Raw genomic sequence first — 11,202 nt, 5'->3', positions numbered from 1 at the left:
TTTCTTAGTACATTTGCATCGGTTTAGAGGAACTAGCAACACAACAGAAAAAGATATAGAATGTTAATATAGAGAAAAGAAATAAAAGTAATAATAGCAGTAAAAAAAAACCTATAGCTCAGATGCAGCTTCATTCAGTGTTTTAACATGATTACTTTACAATTAGGTATTATTGTGCTGTCCATTTTTGAGTTTTTGTATCTAGTCCTGTTGCACAGTCTGTATCCCTTCAGCTCCAATTACCCATTATCTTACCCTGTTTCTAACTCCTGTAGATGTGAACGGACATTCGAGAATAAACTTGAAATATGTCATTGGTACCACTGCTCCTTTTGAATTATTTTAGTCAGCCCTAACTTCACCAAAGAGCTTGAATTTAAACAAAGTTTCAAATGGCTAATTTTTAGAAAAGTGAGACAAAAAATAGTGATCAACTGATTGGGGCTGTTAATCCCCAACAAAATACCTTGTCGAAATATTTCTTCTGAGACAGCAGTTGTTATAAGTTAGAACATTCAAAAAACAAGGCAAAACAAGAGTACAATAACAGGAACTTTTGCAACTTAAGCATTCCATTGGTCTAAGCCTGACAGATGCAAGGCAAAGCATCTTCCTGCAAACTAAATGCCCTCCAGTGTTTTCATCTAGTTGAGCTTTCAGAGAGATAAAGGCCCAAGATATATCATTATTACATATACACCATTGTGGCTTTGGTTGCATTAATTATATTTGAAGAGTTTAATACCCATCAAGTCCAAAGGTGGAAGAACACATAAAGTGGTATGGTAATTGGCAAGAGCAGGCTGTAAAAGCACAGGCTGGTTGTACTCGTGAAGCCATGTGGGACGTTTTCTTCAACAGAGGCTGAATAGAACAGTCCTGCCAAAGAGACCAGTGGAATAAGGACAGTCAACATAGAAAGAGACAGAAACATTCTTCTTCCCCATTTATTGCCTGCCACCCTGGCTTTTTAATAGATATATAGCCTTCGTAGAATTTAATCGCTGTGTGTTTTCTTTAAATTATAATCTAGTGCTGCTTCATTTCTTCTTGCCTCTTATTTTGATAAATCATCCTAGCTGCCTGTGGTATCACACTAGGAATGCCATCAATGATAGGATATGCTATTCCCAACTCTTCATTAATCAATTCATGTGCTGATGCTTCATATCTGAGCGGCTTCTTGGAGAGCGGGCACACCAGGCACTCCAGCTGTGCTGGGTCGAAGGCTCAGGCTGGCACCTCTGCCCTCCTTTTCCCATCCGATGACTGCCGAAGTCCGCACGCGGGCAGCCACCCTCAGTCCAACCCAGCCCCGCAGGCCAGTGTCCCCAGTTTTTTTCTCCATCTAACATTATAATTTGCTTTTGTGTTTTCTTCCTTGATAAAGTCCAAACATTGAACATTAAACAAAATCATGCAGACTGTTTGCTTTCACAGAATAAAGAGAAAAATAAAATAAGAAGAAAAGGAAAATTATCCTACTACTTTGTCCTTGAGTGGACATTGATAACCAGAGATTTTGAAGCACATTAAAACAAACAAACTGACAAATTCCCTAATAAGATTAAGTCCCCCTACATTTTTCATATTCTATCTATCTTAATTTCTGACCTACCAGTGTGCCAGGACCCATCCAGTTTATTTATGTCAGATAACAACACATTTTTGCAAAAATTGACTATATTATCAAACAAAGACAAAATGAGGCATCTATTCATATATTTAACTTGGTATGAAAGTAAATAATAGGTATCTTTTTGAATCTGGAGAAGCAGATAAAAATGACTTGAAATGTGAATGGGATGCAGAAATAGGTGTGCATTTAAAAACATGAAACTAACATATTTATTACCTGTTATGTGGCGAACAAGTCCTAACTTTTCCACAACAACCCTGCAAAGCTAGGATTTTGCTATTTCATTGTACATATGAATAGCTGGACTTTAATAATTGTATCTAAGCTAATATGTGCATTTGTCATACTGATTGATTGATTTACTGATTGATTTTAACTTATTCTGTGGCAAATGGTTTGAGGAAGTTTTAAGATTTTACAAGCAGTAATTAATGACACTTACCTTGATTTCATTTGATGTCACACTTTTTGCTTTGTCAACTAAGACAGGTGTAATTTCTTAGGTATATGAAAGCAAATTAATGACTGGGTCATTGTTTATTAAGGATTTATCTTTCCTCTGTTCAAAAGGACACAAAGCAACTATTTGAAAATAAGGCAATGGGATAGACTTTTCATTGAAAATGATCTGCAGATGGCATATAAGTCCTTGGACTATCTTAATTTTCCAGAGCTGCTATGATTAATATCACACCATGGGTTGGCTTAAACAAGAATTCATCAGGATGAGATATCGTAACTATCTACTGGAACAGAAAAATCTACGTACTAACACCGAATACTGGCAAGGATGCAGAGAAACTGTATCTCTCATATGTTGTTGATTAAATTGTAGAATGATACACTCTTGCTGAAAACAGTTGGACCATATCATATAAAATTAATCATGTGCTTATCATACAACCCAGCAGTCACTGTCTTGGGAATTTATCCCATAGCTGATGACTTATGATCATATGAAAAACTATACAAGAATTATTACAGCAGTTTTATAAGAGACAAAAAAATGGTGACAATTCAAATGTCCTTCACTGGGTGAATGGTTAAGCAAACTGAGTTTGTTCCATTCCATGGAAGACGACTCAGCAACAAAAAAGAACAAATTCTTTATACATCAAACAATTTGGATGGATCCAAAGAAATTATGCTGAGTAAAAAAAGGTACTATCAAGAGACTACATATAGCATTTTTGAAATGACAAAATTACATAAATGAAGAACAGAATAGTAGTCGCTAGGAGTTAGGAATTGAGTTAGCAGTTAGGAATTGATGTTTTTGTATGTGTATGTATGAGACTATAACTTTAAAAGTGGCATCTGAGTTGTGTTGCTTGTGGCTGCATTCGTGTGTGTGTATTTTGCCAAGGAGAGGACCAATAGGTTTCATCATATTGTCAAAGGAAATTTATGCCTGAAAAATCACAACTGATTATTATCAATAACCGACTTAGAGAGAATTTTAGTCTGAGATTTAAGAAGCCAATTTTGGTCCAACTCTTATGGCTGTACATCCCTCTAAAATAAATTATTCTGTCTTCTTGCTTCATTAAGTACATTGATACAAAGATGATGGGATATTTCATAATATAGCATAGTGCTTCTGGGTCATCATTCTGAATGAATTATCATATTTCCCTGTAGATGAAATAGTGCTAGGAATTTGAGTCACATATATATTGAGTTCAGAGCATGTCTGGATGTTTTCAAATGATTTCATCACTTTTAATTACTTTACTTTTATCTGTCTGGAATGGTGAATATTGAGAAGTTCAGGCTAATTGATTGTTTTGGTTAATTATGTAAACAGTAAGGTTCTCTTGACACATCTCTACGTGATGTTTACTTCAGTTAAACGGCTGAGCCATTTTAATAATTATATGAAGAGGTAACTTTTTATTAGGTGAAAGACAGTGAAAGGCTGTCTATGGAATTTTCTAATATTTCTTATGTAGCATATAACATATAAAGTAAGGTTCATTTATCCAGCCATTTTTTTAAATAAATACAAACTGGACTACCAATATTTTTGTAGTGCTGTCACGGGTTCTCTAACTGAATACAAAAATTGTTAAATTTAAATTTTACAAAATACTGCTGTCCTTGAGGAGTACAAAGTTAAGTATTCACATATATAATATTTGATATATCATGCCATGTAATAACATGGAGCATGGAATTTGATACATTAATAGTTTTAAAATTTTTCTTAAATAATTTCAATATAAAATAGATTGGAATAAACATGGAGCAATAAAATGCTGTTTATGTTCAAATGGAGACAATATCTTACCATATGTCAGGATCACTGAAAGCTTTACTGAAGAGTTGGCCTTTGAAAAGAGTGATAAAATAGGAGCTTTTGTCTATCTGCATACACTTAAGAAAGCAAAATAAAGCACAACAGACAACATAAAAGTTTCTTTATGTTACAAAAATGATGACTTGTTTATGAAATGCAGGGGACAGTTATTTTTGATGGTTGATATAAATGACTGTGATTTCACATCAACTTGCTGCAAAGACTATCCTTGCCATCCCCAAATGCATTTCCTGAGTATAGTATCTGCTCTAATAAGTCATTTGGGCTGTTTCTTCTAATTGATACGGGCAGAGGAAAATCTTCAGAAAATAAATATATTTGAGAATTTTCTTTACCAGATATAACTATAGCAGGAAATCTACTTTGCAAGGACAGAGAAATTTTACTAAGAATTTCATGCATTAATCATCACCCTTCGTTTATGGCACATTTTCAAAATCAGACATGCATTGTCCTCTTTTATTTAGTTATTTTATTTTTAATAGTATAATAAGCATTAGGGTAATCCAGAGCCTTCAATCATCTCCTTTTGTATTATCATGCATGCTTTAAGCATTAGGAAATAGAAGGTCATCAAGGTTAAATAACTCTCCAATATCAAACAGCTGATGAATCCTGGAGCTGGAATTTGCACCCCACCTATCTGCCCCCAAAGCTAGTGCTCTGCTGTTAACTAAAAGTTTTACTGTAAATTCAAGTTACAGTATTTCTTCTTCCAAACTGTCATACATTAAGCTTAATTAGGATTGGAAACCTTATTTGTTTTGTTCCCTTGAATATAATTTCAAGTATCAGCCAACACTTGCTCCCTATTTGTGCCTCTTCTTCCCTCTCCTCTTTCCCCTTGTTGTCTATAACCCTAGTCATATGGGGTTAAAATATAGATATTTTTTCAACATTGGAGAAAATGAGCGATGTTTTGAACTCTAAACTAAAGAACATGCTGTTTTTTTTTTTTGTATACTGTGTGGTGTCTACCTACGTGTCTATCCTGTTATTGCAGCACCATTTGTTGAATTTTTTCTGCTTTTTTTTAGTGGGGAGTGGGCTGATGTGCATGGGCCAGGAATCGAACCCGGGTCTCCCACATGGCAGGTGAGAATTCTCCCATTGGGCTACCCTCGCACCCCTGGTTAGAAAACATGCTACTGTTGGAATCAATTGAACTCACTTTACTTGACCCCTCAAAGCCATATCAGGACCTTTCTGACCTATGTCTGAAAGTTCAAGAAGGCAGCATCATATGAAGCTTTTTTTGTTTTCCCTCTCAGTAATAAAATTTGTTCTTCAAGAATTTTTAAAGTCCTGAGCAAGGAAATTCTTGTAGATTTCTTTTTATGCAAATGAAAAACTTCTTAATTAAGCAAAACTTATATGAGGAGCAGCAGTTTTACAGGAAGTTCAAATTCCAGAGGAACTAACTCTAAGCACGTTTAACCACCTTTTCAATGCCCCTGAAACCATGTATTCCATACTATTTGTGGCACTTGCCACTCAGTATTAATAACCCTCGGTCCCAGCACTGTTTTTATTCTTCCTGGACAAGGTGTCCTCTGCAGTACTCCTCAAATTGGGGATCTTGTGAAAATGCTCGTTCTGATTCAGTAGATGCAGAGTAAGGATTGGGATTCTAAGTTTCTAATATGCTTCTAGTTGATTTCAGTGTGGTTGTAAGACTCTTATGTAGGGATTGGCAAATGCTGGGTTGGCGGACAGGAGCTGAATGAATACCATGAACCAATGCAAGGACTTTAATGTACAGAGTATTGAACTCTCTTTAGTGACTCTCACATAATAGGCCTGACTTGAGACTAGGGCAACCTTTTTTTTTTTAATTAATTTAATTAAAACATTTCATCGTGTGAAGATATCACAGAATTTATGGGAAGACTGTGAAGGGTTGGAAAAGAGAGCTTCTGGAGTGCTTTGGTAACATGCTCTGGTCTGAACATAACCACAATGCCTACAATCATCACCAATTTCAATTCTACGGAAAGAACATCATTGCCTTGTTTGGATCCCGTGCACTCCTCTGATCTAGGCAAAGCAGAACTTCAGATTAATTGGACCCAGAAGAGTGTATCCAATGAGAAAGAGGTGATTCCCAGTACTATTTCAGATGTGGTTAGGGCTGAATGCTAATGGCCCAAACTACCAATGGAACTTGCTCGTGTGTCAAAACTGGGACTTAAATAATATGTTGCCAAGGTAAATAAGGCATCTGAATTTTTAACAAGGCCAAGCTTAAAGGAACCATGCTCTAAAGCATTTATATATATATAAAGCTTGGTCTGGTTGCCATATATTTGCATTGTCTAACCATATCCTTCTGCCGCATGTGAGTGAAAGAAGCTACTCATTATATTCTTTGTGAAAAGAGAAGTGTCTGACATGTTTCTTTTCCCATATAGCCATGATTTTCTTCTTTTCTTGATATGCATACGTTACTGTTGCTCCAAATAAGACCTCAGCCTAAGTTTGTAACTTTTCTCCCACTTGATCATGTCTGGGAAACGTTGATATTTGGATATGATTTTAATAGATATCAAATCTATTTTGAGCCCATATGTCACTTAATTCTGTGTTTCTAAATATAAATTTATTGATTTTCAAGTTTGGGAAATTTGGATCTTTTGAAAATAATCAACCTGCCGTGGTATGCATGTTACTTTTACTAGTTTAAAACAAAGGTGGAATGATACTTGGCAAATAAAATGTTTGCTTAGAGTAATGTTTGGTATTAAATTGCATTTCTCAGTCTAGGGCTTATAGGTTTAATTCTAGGGGCTCATAGTAAAAAACGAAACAAAAATCAAATGCACAAAACACATGCTCAAAAACAAACAAACATAAACAAAACACACAGATGCCTATTGTATTATTCAAAAGAAATAAAATAGGTAGAATTCTGGAAGAGGCATTACTTAGAATTCTGTAAGGGTCTTTGTTCTAGTTTGCTAGTTGCTGGAATGCAGCACACCAGAGACAGATTAGCTTTTAATAAAAGGGGATTTGTTTCATTAGTTCTTCAGAGGAAAGGCAACTAACTTTCATCTGAGGTTCTTTGCTACGTGGGAAGGCTAAGGGTGATCTCTGCTGGCCTTCTCTCCAGGTCTCTGGGTTCCAATAACTTTTCCTGGGGTGATTTCTTTCTGCATCTCCAAAGACCTGGGCTGAGCTGCGAGTGCTGAGATGAGATATGCTGAGCTGCTTGGCTGTGCTACATCGAGTCTCTCATTTAAGCACCAGCCAATTAACTCAAACATCATTCATTGCAGCAGGCACACCTCCTAGCCAACTGCAGATGTAATCAGCAACAGATGAGGTTTACATGCCATTGGCTCATGTCCACAGTAATAGAACTAGACACCTTCACCTAGCCAAGTTGACGCCCGAATCTAACTACCACAGGTGCTTACATAATTCCTACCATCCCTTTCTTCTTCTGGACTCAAACTCTTGCCTTTAAATTAAGTTCATCTGACAAGGATATCCAAATACATTTCAGTGTCCATTCTCTTAGTATTCCTTTGGTAACAATATCAAAGCCTAACTGGGACTATGTACAGCTTAGCTGGAGACTACGGTCATAGCCTCTTAGCTTCCCTTGAAATTAGACATCATCATGTGACTAAGTTCCAAACACTACATGAGCAAGTGTGATTTGTACAACTTCTGGGTCATGTCCTTAAAAGAAAGCTACTTGTCTTCCACTACTTTCCTTCCCTTCCCACTGGCTGGCATTCCACCTAGTGGTGTTGGGCCATCTTCAGCTGTGCAGACAAGAGAAAAGCTCCAGGTGATGTCAAAAGGGCAAAAATAAAAGGATCCTCAGAAAATCTCAGCAAGATAAATATTATACTCTTCTAAACAATATACAATTTGAGTTTTTTTTATGAGCGAGAAATAAACTTCTGTTTTCCTTAAACCCCTCTTGTTTTGGACTTTATTACAGCAGCCAAATCAATATCTCAACAAGACCAAGCATCCTCTACCTTAGGACCATGGGTAAAACATTTGAGTGGTTCTTTAGCAGGAGACTTTACAAAGACAACCCTGTTGTCCTTTTTAAATGATTGTGTTCTCTAGGTTGTATATTAATCATGTACAATTTTACATACAAGGCTACACAAGATAAAGAATTAAGTGTCGATAGATGCTATAGATAGCCAATTATTTTTCCCTAAGAAACTTTAGAAAATCTTCATACTCTGGCTGAAGGCTAAGTTCTAGTTGTCCTGGCTCCCCCTTTATATGTCCAACTTTGTTCTTTTGCCATGAGGACTGCTCCACGTCTTGCTTGAAAAGTCTGCTTACAAAGTTTGTTTTTTCTTATAAACTTGTACCAAAAGTTCAAGAAAAGCCTTCAAGACATTTTCTTTTTTTTTTTTTTACCTCCCTTTATGGTGAGTTTGCACTGGAAATTGCACGTTAGAGTTGAATTATTATCCTCCTGCCTGGAGTTATAACGTTCTATACTTTCTACACCTTAATTTACCCCACTGTGTTACTTTTGCCCAGTGTGCATGAAGGGAGTTTTGCCTATTTTTAATTTGATTTTATCTCCACTATCTAATATTTTATTTGGTACATAGAAAGGTTTTCAATAATAAGTAACTATTTAACAAATGTTTAGCCCGAATCCTTCAGGGGTATCTCCATGATCTTTTTGTGATTGGTTGTTTCTCTGTATAATTAACATCCTGGTTTGGGAGCACAAAGCTTAAACCTATTCTGTCGGTAAGAGAACATCTATTGCTTCATATAATTTGAATTGAAAATAGAAGTATCATTTGTGCAGCATCCAGGGATGTCTTGTGTCATATTATTATATATATATCCCTTGACATAGAATTTAGGCCTTTACTGCTTAATCACTTCACATTCAGTAAATTTGCAAGTTATCAGGATATGGCACAAGTTTTATATAAAGAGACTTATACATTTGTTTCTTCTAAAATAAAAAGGACATAATTTTAAGGCAGTTGGATATTCTTATATGTATGTATATCTATACTGATGTCCTTATTCCAATTATGGAATTTAGTTTTTAACATATTTATTTTGGCCTTGTAATTTCTGTTCATATGACTGTTTAATTCACTATACTGAGAGCTACTTAGGGCAGGGCCAGGTCCTTTGTAACCCCAGGTGCCCAGGACCAAATAAGCACTCATATATATTTATATATATATATATGTTGCATTATCTTGGGGAAGGAAGCAAGGGGGAGAGGGATGGAGGTATTAATTATATAAGACTAAATATTTGAACACATAGGTCATCTGTCAGCTTAATTGTTAACATGTGAACTATTATACAGAGTCTAACATTGACTGCTTGGAAATGTATAACCAGATAATTTAAACAGCCCTTGAACTCGAAAGACATTACTTTTTACTTAAGAGTATTAATGACATATCTGTAGAAGAGTATGAAATTTTATTTGGAAGCTTAATGAGCTTGATAATATGTTCTTGGTGGCTTTTACCAATCACAATGTGTTATTATAATATGACATAATGAGTCAAAATAACTAAACTAAACTAACTACTATGTCTGAAAATTAAATCGTAGCTAGTATTATAAAGTGATGATATATATATTGTCAGAACTGGAAGAGATCTAGGACAACGAGTCTTACCTCCTCCTCCTTTTATAGATGAGCAGCCATAGCTTGCAGAGGTTATGCTGCCTCTTTGCATGAAAACTATTTCTCCCTGTAAACACTATTTCCAGTTGGCACCAGCTCTAACCTACCAAAACTTGTCACATACTCACACCTGAAAAAACGATTGTATTTTCAATATAAGCCCTTACAAATTTGTGAGATTTGCAAAGAAATTGTAATGGGGAAACCTAAAGATGGTAACATATTATATATTTCATCATTATATATATCCATATATATGCATATATATATATTTACATTATTTATTTAGGAATACTTTCAAACTTACAGCTACAAAAATAATACAAACCCTATACAGAGAAACTCAAAATACCCTTACCCCTTCCAGGAAGCCCAGATCCACTAATTTTTAACATTTTCCCACATTTTCTATGCCATTCTATGTATCCATTTATCTATTTGTTTGTAATCCATTTTCTGAACAGGGGTGTAGATTGTATACATCATGATCTTTGAACATTAATCCTACCATGTACATTTCCTAAGAGCAAGGACATTCACTTATGCAATCTCCTTAAGTACTGTTGTCAAGTTTAAGCAATATAACATTAATATAAAGCTTATAGTCTATATGACATTTATTTCTTATATCCAAACATGTCCCTTTAAACCTTTCCTCCTCCTTTGCTAGATCCCACCAGGATTATGTATTGCATTTCATTGTCATTGTCCGTTTAGTTGCTCTTTTTTTTTATTTTTTAAATTATGGGAATACAATATAAACATTTCCATCTCAACCGCTCCCAGGGATACCATTCAATGAGATTAATCATATACACAATATTTTCACTGCCTTCACCACTTTCCAGTATCGAAACTTTCTCTTCTCCCCAAATAGAAAGCCTGCACCCATTATGCCTTAACTTCCCTTCCCTTCTGCCTCCTGCCACGGGCAACCTGCAATCTAATTTATGTATTTGCTGATATTTTATTTGTAGATTCCATGGAGCCCACATTTAAAAGCCTAAATCGATAGTTTGATCCAACTTAACAAGGATATCATACCCAAACTATGTTTCTATATCCCTTATTTCGCCATCTTTATGTAGTTCTTGTCATAAATTGCCTATTTATACATTATCCTGAATATGTATATTCATGTCTTTCATTACATTTGGGAAGTTTTCACAATTATTTCTTTGAATATTCTCTCTGCCCATTTCCCTCTTTCTTCTTCTGAGGCCCCACAATGTGTATGTTGGCGCATTTGAGGGTATCCCACGGATTCCTCAGATTCTGTTCCCTTGTCTTTATTATTTCTTTTGCTTCTCCTCATAATGAATGTCTTGCTTGTCTAATCTTCAAGTCCTTGATTTTTTCTTCTGCTAGCTCCGTTCCTCTGTGGAACACATGTAGGGAATTTTTAATTTCTATTACTATGGTTTTCAGCTATGCTTGGTTTCTTTTCACAATTTTCATCTCTCTATTTATATTCTGTTAGAGTTCCTCTTTCAATTATTTCCTTGTCCATGTTTTCCTTGAGCTCTTTGAGTATATTTAGGGCCATTTCTTAACTCTTTATCTTGCATGTCCCTGGTCTGGCCCCCCTCA

General features: G+C 35.4%; 1 protein-coding gene across 1 annotated transcript; it reads right to left on the bottom strand.

The window, feature by feature from the left end:
* Positions 1 to 748: 748 nt before the first annotated feature.
* LOC143643706 (phosphatidylinositol N-acetylglucosaminyltransferase subunit Y-like) lies at positions 749 to 934 on the bottom strand. Its single transcript, XM_077112275.1, has one exon. The coding sequence runs from the start codon at positions 932 to 934 to the stop codon at positions 749 to 751; it is 186 nt and encodes a 61-aa protein (XP_076968390.1).
* Between the last annotated feature and the right edge of the window lie 10,268 nt (positions 935 to 11,202).

This window comes from Tamandua tetradactyla, chromosome 8 (assembly GCF_023851605.1).
Source record: "Tamandua tetradactyla isolate mTamTet1 chromosome 8, mTamTet1.pri, whole genome shotgun sequence".
In the NCBI taxonomy this organism is placed as follows: domain Eukaryota; kingdom Metazoa; phylum Chordata; class Mammalia; order Pilosa; family Myrmecophagidae; genus Tamandua; species Tamandua tetradactyla.
Note: the sequence above shows the minus strand (reverse complement) of the source record. Positions and strands in the feature narration are given on the sequence as shown.